Source organism: Stegodyphus dumicola, chromosome 6 (genome assembly GCF_044657685.1).
Source record: "Stegodyphus dumicola isolate Sdum_Otavi_A_Nest chromosome 6, ASM4465768v1".
NCBI classification, from domain to species: domain Eukaryota; kingdom Metazoa; phylum Arthropoda; class Arachnida; order Araneae; family Eresidae; genus Stegodyphus; species Stegodyphus dumicola.
The window spans coordinates 211,029,888-211,046,515 of NC_140773.1; the positions used below are offsets into that span (position 1 = coordinate 211,029,888).

The 16,628-nt window shown below is 33.7% G+C and overlaps 1 protein-coding gene across 1 annotated transcript in view; it reads left to right on the forward strand.

Annotated features, from left to right (window-relative positions):
• Positions 1-1,280: 1,280 nt before the first annotated feature.
• Positions 1,281-16,628, forward strand: part of LOC118194569 (uncharacterized) — a 43,163-nt gene continuing 27,815 nt past the window's right edge. The window contains exon 1 of the mRNA XM_035365727.2: positions 1,281-1,520. Coding sequence (XP_035221618.1) covers positions 1,480-1,520 — 41 coding nt within the window. The 5' untranslated portion in view covers positions 1,281-1,479. The remainder of the gene's footprint in view (positions 1,521-16,628) is intronic.

A 16,628-nucleotide genomic window follows, 5' to 3' on the forward strand; every position in this document is an offset into this window, starting at 1 on the left:
ATTGTTTTAAATCATAATTTCTTAATGAACTGAGAGGATTGACAGTAATAATAACACATCTCAACAACATAAATCTTCATTAGCCCCAAAGTCTGAAAATACGAATTTTGTGTTAAATCCCTTTAAATGTCTGAATCGCTTTTCAGATTGTTGCCACCAAATATTATCGGACCGTATTGTACTTAAAGAAACTAAGTAATGAAGAATCTACATGAATGTACCTACGTTTCTCGCCTTGTGAACAAACAACGGTACTTAGAGTCATCAAATTTTGAACAACATAATCCTTCACCAGAGCTTGGGGCATCTGGAAGCCCGAATTTTGAATTTCGTATTTATTTTATATCTGTTTCGTATTTTGTAAAACTTTAACGAATTTTTGATTAAAAATCTTAACAATTTAGAAGCAACCAGTGGCAACAGTGTAGGGAATAAAACATTTTTATCTCCAGCGGGCGATACTGCCCATCGGAAATTCTAAAGATATGCTGTTTTTAAATATTTTTAGCACAATATGGCATTACCCAAACACTCTCGAAAGGCGTGTGTAAGTGGAAAAAGTGCGCTCGTTTGGGTGGGATATAAAATCTGAAACCTTTCACATTTTTGTTTATTTAATTTTTAATTATATATGTAATTTATCTAATTTAAGACACAGATATAATTTTAATATGGGCAACTGATAGCAATGAACATTTTGAGCATTTTTGTAAAGAATAAAAGATATTTCCAATGCTGTATGATAAGTACATCGCTTCAGATTCCTCCTGTTGGAGAATGATTTCCTCAAAACTGTGTATCCTAATTTAAGAAACTTAAATCTATCATCATGAAAGCAAGGCTTTTCATAAACATCCTTCGAAAATCAAAACGGCAGTCAAAGTTCGAAAATTCACAGAATTCATAAAGGCATACCAGTGGAGAAATTGCTTCAGATATTAAGCTATATGTGTGAAATCAGAGTTACAAGTCATCCTCTATCCTTTCACAACAAGCATTAATATATAGAAAGTAAAAATTTATGATTCTTAGTACTAAGACTGTAAAAAACAGTTTTCCTGTTAATAAAACAATTTCAGATTAGTTTCAACTCTAAATTCTGTAATCATTTCGCTATCGACATTAAACGTTTCGTGAGAAGGGATTGCGAGGGACAGTGTGATAAGCTGACATATTTAGTTCAATGCGTGCTGTCGGAAATGCTCATCCCCCATTTAATAAAAACACTGAACTCGAAAATAGTAGCGTGATGGTTTTTGACACGATTAAATGTTTTGCTCTATTTTGTTGGTGTGTCTTGACATTTGAAAGTGACAAGGGAAACTCATCCGTTGACAACTTTCATTTGTTGCGATAGTGTTCATGAATTGTCCCATAGTCGAAGTGTAGGCGGTTTATATCGTAATCTGATTTTAAAGCGAGCATAAAGAGCAAGGTTAGTACTCCAAAGCAATAAAAGTTGAACCTGCCACTGGGAAGATGTCAGAACCTTACTATACACTGAACTTTCCATACTACAGGTGAGTGAAAAAATATTTATGTAAAAATCTAATTTTTTTCACTGTTAAATATACTGTTATATTTGTAGGAATAAAAGATAGTCATAGACTCGTAGATATCTGCGGTCAAGATATTTTGAACTGAATTGAATATAAAATTATATTTCTCGAGGTTTCTGGTTGGTAAGAGGTAATTGAGAATTTTTTCTGGCCTTTTTGCCGCCAAAGTTTTTAAATTCTTCTTAGGACTGGATAAATTTTTCAAATTTTCTAAAATTTTCTTAAGCTGTATATTCTAAAACTTGTCTTGATGTCCAATAAATATAGTTCCTTCGACCTTCTTAGCAAAGCTTTCTTTGCGGAGCATAAAAAAGGATAAAAAAGCTTTATTTTTTAATTCAGGAGCAATGTAAAATAAATGCAGCACATCAAATGGTTTAAAATTTGCCTGTTGGATTAGTTTTAAAATCATTCGTCAAACTGAATCCATTATATTATATTTAGTGAAACTGAATCCATATATATTATAAGCGATCAAAATAAAAATTCATATTTCAAATATCTATTTTGAAAATTCATCTTGAGCACAGCTGCGGTTTTTATGTGCTTTGACATAACTCTGAACGGCACAGTGAGTTCTGGATCATTTAGGTCTTCTTTAGAAGTAGTCACCTTGTGAGGATTTATTTATTATTATTAATTTAAAATTATGTTTGATAAATAGTTAATTTTGTGTTAAAGTAATATTCTCTCTCTCTCTCTCTCCTTTTCGCCCACGCTTTTCATGCCAAAATGTTAATGAAATAGCGAACGTTTATTCAGCTTGAGAGAGAAAAAAGTGCTATTTAAACGAAGATTTCGCAAGTTGACTTTAGAGTGTGTTCTGTTACAGTGACCAAATAGCGATTTGATTCTGTGGCATTGAGTGCTTTTAGCACCAGAGCCTTCCTACGAGTTACTTTATTTTGTGAGCGGTTAGGCTAAATCTAACTACATTAAATATTTAGTTCAGCATTACTTATTCAAGTTAAGCCAGAAGCGTTGGCTTATGCACGCCCGAGTGGAGATTGCCTGTGAATAAAAGTGTCTTGTGCACCCTTCTTTTGACTTTTGTGTGTCTACTGTTTAAGGCGAGAGGATTATTCCTCTATAGTCTTTCTCGAGTTCATGAATTTATCATACCAAAGAGAGAGAGACTCTATAACCTTAAAGAAGTGATGTTTAGTATTGATGCTTGTTTATATTTTAAGAAATAATAGTCACTTCAGAGGTTATCGCTAACAAGAGCTTTTTGTTTTATCCGTGAGAGATTTTTCTGTGCATAAATAAAAATAATCTTAATTAATATTCATATTCTTCTTAGTATTTAAATCATAGCATGAATTATTTTAATGAAGCAGCATAATTAACGGCTTCTTTCTCAGCGTTTTTGATTTGCTTAACTAACTACTTAATTGTGCACTATTAAAGTATGCAAAAAGCAAAATAATGACTTTTTGTCTCATCGTTAAATACTTTTTACTAACATATCTCTATTCAATATCCAATTAGACATCTAAATCCTTTCCATGCGATTGTACCGTGTCAAAACAATCATATGACGTTTCATAGCGTATTTTACTTCCTTGTGAGAAGTAAAGAAATATGGTAATCGCAAAAAATTTCGAGTATCATATTTCATTGAAAATATCCATTTTCGGCACTCTCAAATCCATTTAAACGGTGTTCTTATGGCATATCTGTACGTACGGACAAAGTAAACGACATTTTTTTTTTCCAAAACGGATTGTAAAATGGATTTAAAATGGAATCAAAAGGAATTTTTTTCATGACATCTGTACCCACGTACGTATATATGTATTTCACATAACTCAAACGCAATTAGTTGTAGAACATTGAAAGTTTGTATATAAGTTTGCTATAACAATTAATTGTTGGCCTCCTTTTTTGGCTACAATACGCAGCACAAAACGTATCGGTGAGCTCTTATTTTTTATTATTTTATTTTGGTAAATTGTGCATTTTTCCCTTTAAAAGTGGTTGAATTATGTTGTTCTTATGTTTCGGTTAAGGTTTTTAAGCCTTTAGTTAATCTGCATGCAATAGTTGTAGAATTATCGATTTCACGTATAAGTAGTGCTAAGCCTCACGAGGCCGCCATTTGTTTACATTTTCAAATTGTAGTAGAATAGTCAATTAAGTCATTTGGTGCACCAACTTCAAAGTTTTTTTGCGTAGTGTTAGCAAGCTGCAAGTTAAATTTCAATTTGGTGCACCCAAACGTACTTTGTCTTTAAGCCCGTTGACGTGATTGCTTGTTTTACGTAGAAACTCTAATTTTAATTGTAAAAGTTCGTTTTCTTTAACTGTTTATAACTGTATTTGGTTTTCTAGGTTTCTGTTTTGTATTTCACAGTTTTTAATGCACATACTTTGAAAATTTTAATTATTTTTGCATTGGCACGACGTGAGAATTGAATTGTTTAAATGAGAATTACATCTCTAATTAAATTCGAGGAAATACGTTTAAATAAACATAAAAAATATGTATAATTTAATATGCCTCACCTCATATCTGATGTGCACAGGAGTGTACACATCAGATATTTTTTACAATAATAACCACTATGTAATGAGCCGCAAAATAATTTCGTTACCGTTAACAATTCCCATAATAGAGATATTAAATGCATTGCAAGCTTTCTATATGCCCTCCATTAACAACAGTTATATTTCGAAGCTCTAATTAATAGTGAGGCATTTTGCGAATAGTGATTGAAATTAATGCTAGTACATTGCGCAAAGAAATGGGGGACAGTTCTATGTCTCCCGTTCTACTGGGCCGATCGACGAAATTTAACTTGCGTTTTTCATGTATCGAAAGCTTGACTTAGGATAAGTAATTAAATTTATACATAGCATTACAGGTACTTTGACACAAAATAGTACTTTTTCTGAAATGGCATGCCAAATATTTACCATATTTTCGATTGTACAACTCAAACTATGCCAAACTGCCACGTTTTGTAAAATTCGCACGAGTAGTTTTTTAAAAATTAGCTCTCAAAATTTTATCTCCTCCATGTTAATTGATTTATATATATATTTATTAATCTCTCTTTTTTATTAAACTTATTTGATTTTTCTTTTCGCATCTCGAAATTTAGGTTCATTCCAAATGAAATTCTTCCATTTTTTATGATTTATTTTGTAAATTTGTATTTTTAAATAATTTTTATAAGTTTTTCGAAAACAATTTTGAAATATAATCTACAAAATTTTTACCATCGTCTTAAATCAGATGTATTTCTAAGCATACCTGCAAAAAATTAGAGTTTTTCATTCAAAATTTCCGAAGATATACGTGAATTTATATATTCGCGCGTTTTGAAATTTTGCATATTTATTGAAAGAGGTAATCACATCAGTCGTGTTTTAGGTATTTTGTTAAAACTATTTGAAAGTAGGAACAAAGTACCTTTTTCCCCGCTCATGCACAACGTAAAAAGGGAAAGGAAAGTAGGTTGCCATATATTAAGAAGTTCGCTAAGTGAATTATTCTCGGCAGAAACTGAAAAAAAAAAAAAAGTGTCAAGATAAATTTTTGAATTTCTCCGTAAATTTCGCACCAAATTTTATAAAATTTAACATTTAGACATAATCTGAGTCGTAGAAAATAGAATCGTATAGAATCGAAATATGGAAACAAACTGGCATGTCATTTCAGAGAAAATCCGATTTTGCGCCAAAATTCCTACATTAGAACAATGCTATATATAAATCTAATACATATCCTAAGTCGCGCTTTCGAGACAATTTGAATTTCGTCAATCGGCGCAGTAGTACGGGAGATATAGAACTGTCCCACTTTTATTTATTTATTTATTTATTTTTTCAGTGTACATCTATTTCATTGTGTATTTCTTTTCTTTAAGTGGGCAAGATTTTTAATCTTTTTAATATAAATGAACTGAAAACGACGTTTCGAAATTAATCGCCCTTCAGGGCTTACTCCCAATTCGAAAAAAAAAAAAGCTTTAAAAAGTAATTTATACGAAGTGCAGATTTTTGACGTTTTGTATTTTGTCTATGATAAAAAAATTTTAATCTGAATAAAATCATCAACTCTGCAGTTTTCTTAAAATGAGTAGGAGATTATTAAGGTAAACAAATTTGCTTTATTGGAAGATGGAAAGAAAAGCTTAATGAAACTTTTGTTTTAAAGGAATGAAAGAAAATTATTATTTAAAAATTATAATACGTAGTATTATAATATTTAAATATAATAAAACCAAACATAATACGTAGTATATTACATTTTAATCTTATTATTGTATGAAAACAACTACATTCTAATTAATCATCCAACATTTTGTTAATTTCCTAAAATCTAAAGGAAAGGAAATAAATATTAACACTCATTATTAAAGCAAACGTAATAAAATAATGCAGATTATTTAGATGATCAATCATTGATCTGATCCTCTATTTTACAGCGTGTGGACGTTAGCTAAGTAAAGAATTTATTAAGTAGCCAAGGAAAGTGGAGACTTTCAATGTGATCACATGATCTTCACAGATCTTTTTGCTTATTTCCTGCCAGTTAGAGCAAGTACTACACGAGAATGATCTTAACTTCGGAAGAAAGAAAAGGAAGAAGCCATTAAAGAAAAAGCAGACGATTAAAGGCGACCCTTGTGTTTTAATTCTACCCACTTAACATTAGAAATATTTTAAGTTTATATTGTTTCTGAAAGTATTCTTTACCCCTTTTTAAAACAATCAGGATTTCTTGGAAGCACTTCTTAGAAAGATAATTGTTCTAATTTACGGAATTTTGTAAAAAGAGCTACTTATTAAGTCAAAACTAAATTAACATGAAAAGCTATTACAAGTAGTTACTTACTAACATTTCCTATTAGAGGCCGTTAAGTTTAATTACAGCAGTTTTTCAACAATGCTGCATATAAATAGAAAGAATATGCTTGAGAAAAGAGCTTCACTGAATGTTAAAGTTTGAAAATAATACATTTAAAGTAGTATTAAAAATGAAGTATTTTATTTCGTTTTCATGATACTTCGAAGTAATAGTGCTAAAATAATTGATGTTTTTACATAAATTTCATATTTTATATAGCGCTCAAACGGGCACTTTTTGACGTTTTGTGTGTTACCTTTATTTATTAAATTAATAAGTTCAACAGCAATATAGCAAAATGATTTTAAAATCAGCATATATTTAGAAATTCCCATACACAGTCTCGCGCGCTGGAGATATTTTTTTACGTACAGTGCTGTCATTGTTCGCTTTGAAGTCGTTGAGTTTGTCAATCAAAAATTCGTTAAAGTTTTACAAAATATGGTGTTGGTGTATTTAATTATGGCAAAGCACACTAGGGCTATCTGCCTAAGGGGAGGGATACCTTCGTGGAGGACTCTCTAAGGGAAACTGGCTCGTTTATACGTTACGCATGGGGAAAACCACGAAAACGCCCATGCAGCCAGCCCGTTTTACAAAATATGAAGTATATAATAAAACAAATTCCAAATTCCAAATGTGGGCTTTCGGGTGCCCATGTTCGGGTGGAAGATTACGTTATTCAAAATTGGATGGCTCTAGGTACCGTTGTTTTATCACAATGGGAGAAGCATATATACATTTATTCAGATTCTTCCTTATTTAATTTCTTTAAATATAATACATGGCTCTAATATTTGGTGGCAACAATTTGAAAGGGAACCCGACATTTATAGTGTCCCAACGTAAAATACATGTGGAAAACAAAATTTGAAATTTTGAATTTGTTTTATTATCGATTTCATATTTTGCAAAACTTTAACGAATTTTTGATTACCAAACTCTAGGATTTCAAAGCGAGCATTGGCAACACTCTACGGGGGAAAACAAAAAATCTTTTTATCTCCAGCCCGCGGAACTGTGTATCGGAAATTCTAAATATAGGCTCATTTTAAAATTATTTTGTGACATTGCTATTGAACTGAATTTTATGGTTTAAGTGCAAAGAATATGATATTTAATAAATAAAGGTAACACACAAAACGTTAACAAAACGCTCCTTTGGACGTAATTTAAAATCTGAAACATTTCAGAATTTTTAAGTCATTTTTATACTTTTTATTTATTTTTTTAATAAAAAATTGCCAAAATATTTGATGGCAACAATTTAAAAAGTAATTCGGACACAAAAGTTATATAAACAAACAGTGAGTTTCGAGACTGGCGATAAAAATAAAAAAGATAAAACTGATAAAACCAGTCAGCAAAGGAGGAATCATACCATTTTGAGAATCTTGCAGTTATTATCTTTCTTGACAACATCTGGCTGTCTTTGAAGTGGAAAACACCCATTTCATTGCCACTCCTACGTATAACACAGTTTCGATTAAAGCAGATTTTTAATCTGGCCAAAATATTTGGCAAGACTCTTGTGCCCAATCTCTAAAAATATTCGCAACAGCTTGTTTTCGGAGGTAAGAGGCGACAGAAGAGAGTCAGGACTTTTAATAAGAGAATGCTTCCGAATTTTCTTTGATTTCTTCTGCTTGCCAGAATTGGATATTTTCTTCAAAGATGTTATTAAGTCTGAAAATTTAAAAAGAAATTTAGTACTTGTGAGTTTCAAAATTACCGGCATTATAATGTTATTTTATCTTTGGAAAAGGATAAAATTTGTTCGGAAGTATTTTTAAAAAACGTATTGTCACAAAAGCTACAGAAGTGTTTAAGTACTAGATGCTGGCAGAAATATATAGAATGAAATAATGTGATTTTAATTTGCATATTTATGTTATCATATGCATTAACTATATTGAGTAAATATAATGCTCGTTTATTTATTTTGTTTGTTTATTTGTGTTCATTGAGTTTGTTGATTCAAAAGCATAAAAAATTTTTTTTAAATTCGCAGTTAAAAAAGATGAAAAGATATATGGAAAATAAATAGAAAAAAAATCTGAAACGTTTCAGATTTTAAATTACGTCCAAAGGGGCGTTTTTTTAACGTTTTGTGTATTACTTTATTTATTAAATATCATGTTTTCCGCACTTAAACCATAAATTCCAGTTCAATAGCAATGTCGCAAAGTAATTTTAAAATGAGCCTATCTTTAGAGTTTCCGATACACAGTTCCGCGCGCTGGAGATAAAAAGGTTTTTTTTTCCTGTAGAGTGTTGCCATTGCTCGCTCTCAAATCGTTCAGTTTGTTACTCAAAAATTCGTTTAAAGTTTTACAAAATATGAAATTGATAATAAAACAAATTCCAAATTTCAAATTTGGGCTTCCACATGCCCATATTCGCAGTAAGATTACGTCATTCAAAATTCGATGGCTCTATATATCGTTGTTTTATCACAATGCGAAAAATAGATATGTTATGTAGAGAAATTATCTGATAGCGTTATAAAAATTAGGTGAATGATTTTCTGTTTTATGGAAATTTAAATTTTATTTTGATTCTGAATTATTTATTTTAAGGCTTTAATTTTGGGGAAAAACAGATGCTTCTGGAAATATTATTTAGTTTAAATGAATATTATTTATTTTCTTTTATTTGCAAATCTTGTACAAACTTTTATTCATTGTGAAAGAAGCAGGGGAGGCAATTTTTTGCCAAGTCATGATTTCGCGCGCTTTGTCCTTTAGAATGTTCGAGAATTTTTTTTTTTTTTTGGATTGAATTCTTCAGCTTGAGTGAAGTTCTAATTAGTTTAATGAGTCAGAGTAATTGAGATTAGTTATCTTCTGAGTTTTAAGTTTGTGAAAAGTTGTCATGTGAGAATTGTTTAAACAGTAGAAATTTAGTCTTGTGAATTGTAGAAAGTGAAGTTTAATGAGAATTTTGTGACAACGGGAATTTGTTTTGCGAAAATGTTTGAAATAAGTTTGAGAAGATTAGTTACTTTTGCTCTGTACTCATGTGTGGGAATTTTCTGTTGATTACAAGTAGTTTGTCTTGAATTTGCTAGTGAATCGTAATAGATTTGATTTGAGTTATTGAATTTTCTTTCTTGGTTGGACTTGTTGCTGAATTTGGGGTTAATTCTTGTTTTGGCTTAAGTTTTGTATTTGAATTGGTAGTATCAAGATAGTTGTATCAGGTTTTTGTTTTGTTTCTGGTGGTTTCTGCCAAGGTCCGTAAAATGTAAGTTCTCTGATGTTTAGTTTTTGTGAAAGAATTGAGATTTCTGTAGTTATAGGAAAATGGTAGAATTTGAGTTGTAGAATTGATTTGTGAGATATTTAGAGATTTTTGAGTTATGAGTAATTTTTTTTTTTTTTTTTAGTTTAGCACTTTTGAGAACTTTGCATTTGTTGCTTGCAGTTAGGTCTTGCGTGAAGTTCTAATGTCCTGAAAGCTCGTTTTCTTGTAAATACTTGCACTTCATGTAATGTCCTGAAAGCTTCATTCACTTGACCTCTTACACCGGGGCAAACAGGAACTTGTTATCTGAGAAATCTATTGTTGTATCTTTTTTCATTGTGTTGGTTCAGGATTGTAACGTTTCAGTCAGCGCACTTTTCTTTCCGAGATAAGAGATCTTATGTTCTCTTTCAACGTGTCTGGAGGTTTGCTTGATACGTAAAGTTTGAGTCTGTCATTTATAATACAGCGCTTTTCTCAGCTTACATGGACGCGGTAAAGAGTTACTTTGTTTCTTTTGTTTGGGTGGAGGTGTTGCTGAAGGCTGCTTACTTAGGTTACTATACAACATTTTGGAAGAGGCGAGACTCTCTCACGGCTTGGACTCGCTGACTTTCGGGCTTGCTGGACTTGTGAACGTTGCTCTTGAAAACTGGCTTGAAGGAAATTCGAGTTGGATTCTCTCTCTTACTGACTGGCGGGTGGAACTTACTTGGGACGTTACTCGTGAAGCTTGCTCTTGGGATGAGTAAGAACAGGCGAGCCGTAATTGCCTAGAAAAAACGTTTCTGACCTGAAGCTGAAAACCCTCTTCCTTGCGGCGTGCTGGTAAAGAGGCGAAATTTGAACGAGTTACCTGCGTGTTGACATAGGACTTTCAGGACCAAGCGGATAGCCGTCCTGGGCAGCAGTGCTCCTGTTTCTGTTCTACAGTGGTGAAGTGGAGTCTACATTTTTAGAACCAGTGTCAAGATGAGCCCGGCCGACATCAACGCTTGATAAGATAAGAGTCCTCCACTTCAAGATGTCCCCTCAAGATAAGTTTTATTTTTTTATTTTTTTTTTTTTATTTTTTTTTTTTTTTTTGGTGTGTTTGAACTTTAGGCAAGCTGTTCAAAACGTCCTTAGCAGTAAAAACTACGTCGAATCTAAAATTTAACTCTCATGCCTTAAATTGTTTCCCTTTCCTTTCTTTTAAATTACCAGACAAACCTTAAGTTTTTTTATGAATTTAAATGAAAAGACTCTCAGATGAGGTTAAGATTTTTCTTATTGTGATGTAATTGAATAAACTGATATTTAATCTGGAACATCTTATAGTATGTTTTCTTTATATATTTAATATGTTTTTTCCTATATTTCTTGTATATATTTTTCTTATGTTTCGATCCTCTCACGGCGCGGTCCCGGGATGCATTTTTTTTTCACAACGCAAAAATGCTGTACACGTTTCACTATACGATCACTACCTTTCACGGCAAGTAGTTTCATATTTAACATTTAACATATAGGAATTTCAGATATAACATGGTACCCTGAAGTAAAGCTATTTAACCATGGTCTCGAAACTCTCTATATAACAGATATACATTTATGCAGATTTTTCATTATTTAATTTCTTCAAATATAATGCAGGACTCTAACATATGGTGGCAACAGTTTGAAAAGTGAAACAGGCATTTATAGTTATTCAACGCAAAATCGCAAAACAAAAACAATAGTCCTTCAGGGACAAAGCCCCTTTGGACTAAAAAAGCTTTTATTTAAGTACAATATTACAGATATATATCTAAAAAAGAAAATAACAGTAATAAAAACAAAAACAAAATTATAAAAATCCGAAAGCTTTTAGACTTTATATTAAAAAGAAGAAGTTATTATGTAATGTAATATAATATACAAGTGTGTTGCAACCCTCCTGGCCAACAGTAATCAACCTCATGGTTAACGCAGCACACCCAACACAGAGAAAAATATAGTTAAAAGATTAAAACAAAAGCTTAAAGTAGAAATATAATTAAAAACCTCAAACCAAATTCCCAGGTATGTTTTGTTACCATTTATAATGTTCATCAAATCCTTTGCAAATCTTATTTCTTTGTTGTGGCAGTAGAATTCCTTTCAGTTACCATGTTTTTTCCTAAGATGTCGCAATAATACGCAGTCTTCGGCGAAATGTCGTGCATTGCTTTCAGCACTACAAACACTACAAAGACTATTATTTTGCAAATTAAATCTTTTCGGGCGCGCCGGGAAGCGCTCGCGTCCAGCAATTATTTGATTGTAATCAAAATCATATATCATTCTTGTATTTTCAGAAACTTCAAAGTTTAACAAATAATCTTTCCTTTTTCGCGAAATGTTTGTCTTTTCAGCAATCATAAAAGAAGTCCTTGATTTTACCAATAGCAATTCCTTTTGATGATACTTGAATATTCATAGCAGTCCTCTAACCAGCATGCCGGCCCTCTCATTGCCTGTAACACCAATATGGGCTTTCAGGCAGTTTATTTTCACTTCATGTATTTTCTTAACTTTAACAATGAGGTCTTTTACATATGAATATTAGTGTTATCACCATCTGCTAGTACTTCCAAACCAGATAATGTGTCTATATTTATATATACACTCATGTCCATAAATTAAGGATAATTCTGAGTCACGCGGAAATCGAACTCTAAAATAAATATATCACCTGTAAAATCGCTACACACATCTTCAAGAATCATATGCAAATTTCAGGAAGTAACCAGATGACACCAATGGCACGTCACAATGACGAGAGTGTAAGAGAGTGATACGTATATAAGGAATACAGGCAAAGAAGTAAAATTGTTCGCAGGCGCTTTATAAGCATTTCAGTGCAATAATCGAATAGTTATGACACAAAGGACGCATTTGGATGATTTTTTACGTGGTAGAATGGTAGAATTATCGGCATTCTGGAAAGTACCGTACCCAACTGGAAGTATCAGACGAACTTGGAATTGCCCATAGTGTCATCTCCAGGCTTTGGCAACGATTCCAAGATGATGGTAATGTGAATAGACGTTACAGCACAGGTCGCCCCACAGTTACAACGCCGAATGAGGACCGGTATTTGGCAGTTACTGCCAAAAGAAACAGGCGGAGCACAGCCTCAGACCTGTCTCGTCAGCTCTTTTCAGCCACTGGTACAACAATTTCAAGGCAGACCGTGTACAGACGCTTGGTGCAGATTGGTCTATATGCTCGTAGACCTGTCAGATGCGTTCCACTCACTGTCGCCTGCGGTTAGCCTGGAGTAGAGAGCATGCATTGTGGACACCGCAACAGTGGGCTTGTGTGATGTTTTCCGACGAGTCCAGGTTTAGCTTGCAGTCTGATTCTCGCCGGTCTTTCATATGGAGAGCTCCAGATACCCGTTACCACCAAGAAAACATCATTGAACGACACCGTCACGGTGGTGCAGGAGTGCTCGTTTGGGATGGAATCATTCTGAGTTCCAGAACTGACCTGCATGTTCAAAGTGGAACCATGACAAGCCAAATCTATCGGGATGTCATTCTGGAACAACATGTACGTTTGTTTCGGGGCGCCATGGGCGCACAATTTGTGTTTATGGATGACAACGCCCGTCCTCACCATGCAAACATCGTAAGCGAATGCCTTCAATCGGAGGATATCACCCGTATGGACTGGCCGGCATTCTCACCGGACTTGAATCCAGTAGATCACGTGTGGAACATGCTTGGCCAACGAGTTGCAGACCGTCAACCTCCTCCTACATGTCTACCGGAACTTCGAAGAGCATTGCTTTTTGAGTGGTGTAATATCCCCCAAGATCAGATCGATAATTTGATACTCAGCATGCCTAGGCGCTGCACGGACTGTATTGCATTGTCTGGGAGACATACAATGTATTAAGAATCATACCAACTATGTAATATTGGTTTTTTTAAATAGTTTTTTTTTTTTTTTTTTTTTTTTTTTTTAAATTTGCTCCAGGGAGGAAAAAATCGCTAATTTTTTTAATAATATCAAACATATAGCATCTTTTTTTGCTCTTTACCTTTTCTTTAACAAATAAGCTTTACAAATAAATCAAATTTGTTTTGCTTCTAACTCTTCCTTTGCCTGATTTTGCATTATCCTTAATTTATGGACATGAGTGTATTAATATATGTTTTTACAGACAAGTTGTAGAGACATTAGGTATTTTTTGGAAGCAGGAGAGATGGTCACTTTACTTAACCTGTTCCGCCAAACTAAGTTAATGGCACTACAGGGATAGGAAGTCATCCTAGTCAATGCTAGCAATCTATCTGTCGGTTAGGCCGCCTTTCTACATTTTACATTAATGTTCAGTTTCTTGAATATAATTCTTTTCATTCACTTGCTTCATTGTCTCTAAGATGCTCTTGTTGCAACAATAGTCCGTGAACAGTCTATTCACAGGATATGTGATGTAGTCGGAAGGGAAGAACTGCTGTCGAAGGTGCTCTGTCAGAGGGCAGGAGAGCGTTCGCGCCTTCTCCGCGAAAACCATAAGAACAGTTGACGTCCCGTCTGGGGAATCGTCTATAATACGCTGGGAGTTTCCCGTGGTTGGTACAAGCCTGGAGGAAGAGTCGGTTGCATTTCAGCCTCTTGAGAGTAGGTATTAGGAAGATGTTGTAAGTAAATCTTTCTGTCTCTTCTTATTGCCATCGTGATGACCATGTCTCTTGGGATGTTGTCTTGAGGAGCCTTTATGCAATTTATGCGGAAATCGGAACTTCCTTGTCAATTTCTGGTTTGAGAGCTGCGGTCTTAGCTAGTTCATCCTCTCGTTCGTCGCCTTTCTGAGCGGTGTGTCCTTTTATACAGTTGATCTTTAAAGGGATGGAGGAACCTAACGTCAAGAGAATCTCTCTAAGTGCTGCCGTGTGCGGATGTTTTGGAAGAAAGGAATTCAGCGCATTCAGAACGCTCATACTATCTGTGAAGAATGAAGTGTGAGCTGCTGGTTGCGTACTTAACCATAGTGCTGCTTCTTTAAGTGCGAGGGACTCGGCTTGGAAGACTGAAACGGGGTTGCTTAGACGGAATTGTGCTTGATAAATTTCTTCATTGTTCGAAAAGACCGTGAAAGCTGCCCCTATTCGTCCTGAAATTTTTTAACCGGCAGAGAAAATCTCTCTTTGTTGTCCTGAGGGTGGCGATTTGCACCAGGGAAGGATGGGTAGATCTCCTGGGTGTAAGACAGGGGAATCTTGGAAGCTTTCGCCAGGACTCTAACCACAGGCCTCTCGAATACGCGCCTAGTGTTCTGACCACTACTCTAAGAAGGCATGCTAAGAAGGCGGGAGAAATACCTTATATACTCCCCCTTTTATAGGGCGACTGGGGTGTTTAGGGGACCCAGTCGCCAAATCCTGGGGGCTGGAGAGTCATCATCCACCACCCTTTTAGTTCGGGCGCCACTATAGAGACATTAGGCAGTTGTTGGAAGCAGGAGGGATGAAAATTGAGCAAAGTCTTCGTCGGGACTCGAACCACGGAACTCTCGAATACGTGTGGAGCATGCTGACCACTACACTGCGAAGGCATGCTAAGAAGGCGGGAGAAATACCTTATTTGGTTTTCATTAATCCATTTAAGAGCAAATATGATAGCAGCCGATTCCACTTGAAAATCCGATTTATAAGGTATATATAATTAGACTTATGTAGGTAATTTATACGATTTAGAAGTTACGACGTCCAACACAGCCCGGCGGGTTGATAATTCAAATTTTTCTCTTAATGCTAAATCAAAATATGAACTGCTAAAACTCTGATTGCTTTGACGAAATCATTTGAACATTTAAGGCATTTATTTCAGATCTTTTTCAGAACATTAAAATATAAGAATGTACCAAAAAACTTATCTCATTTTCTCTATTTATTTTTCGTTATGTATTTATTTATTTAAATTTCAAGATTTTTCGTAAATGAGATATCTATAGCTACACATCTGTTAGAAGCTGTTGTTCTGTGTTTCCCAAATCCATCCTCCGCCCTGCATAAATACTTTGTTGTATTTAGATTAAAAGAAAAAAAAGAAACAAACAATTTTGTTCTACTAAACCGCTACATATCTACAACTAACTTGCTGCTGATGAAGAAAAAATGCATCATATTTGTCTGTAAATGCATGTAAAAAACCTTTAAAGGTGAAATCAGTTCTATCTAAGGTTGAATTTTGCTTGCTTTTACCAGTGGCGTGCTGTTTGTGTCATTTGTTACAAAAAACTACTTCAAAAATATGCGTGCATGTCGGAAGTGTAAATACCAGAAAAGAAACTTGAACTTTAAACAGTCTATCTTACAGGAGAGTTATGTCAAAAAAATAAAAAATCTGATAAGCTGTATTTTACAAAAGAAATTATTTCAATAAAACATCGTTCCAAATTTTGTTTGAAATGTTCCATATTATTCCTCAACTAGGAACAAATTTATAGCCTTCTTTTACAATTAAATTAAATTCTAAAATTATTATTACATTTCCAGTGAATCCTTTTAATTAAACATCATACTTCCAGAAAATTTTGTAGGAAATGTGCAATACAAATATTTTGATGAATTAATAACACACATCAAGTCCTCTATATTCCATTTGAAAACTACAGGTTCCTCTTTTCCCCATTAACGGAATTCGATACACTGGGAGAAATGAGACTCAGGAAAAAGTGCTTTGAGATATTTGATCTGAAAGTTCAAGATATTATTACTTGCAGAAATGGTAGCAATTTATGTAACTGTCGGAAACGTCATCCAAGAAACCATTTTGGTTAAAGTACCGTAAAATAACTGATATTACATGACAATTATGTTCCTACAACTATCAACACTTCATGGTCGGTTTCAGAAACAAAGTTATTTCATGTACCTGATTTTTTAATACAATTTTTGCGCCGTTTTTTTTTTTTTTTTTTTTTTTTGACAAGACTGATGGGAGAAAAG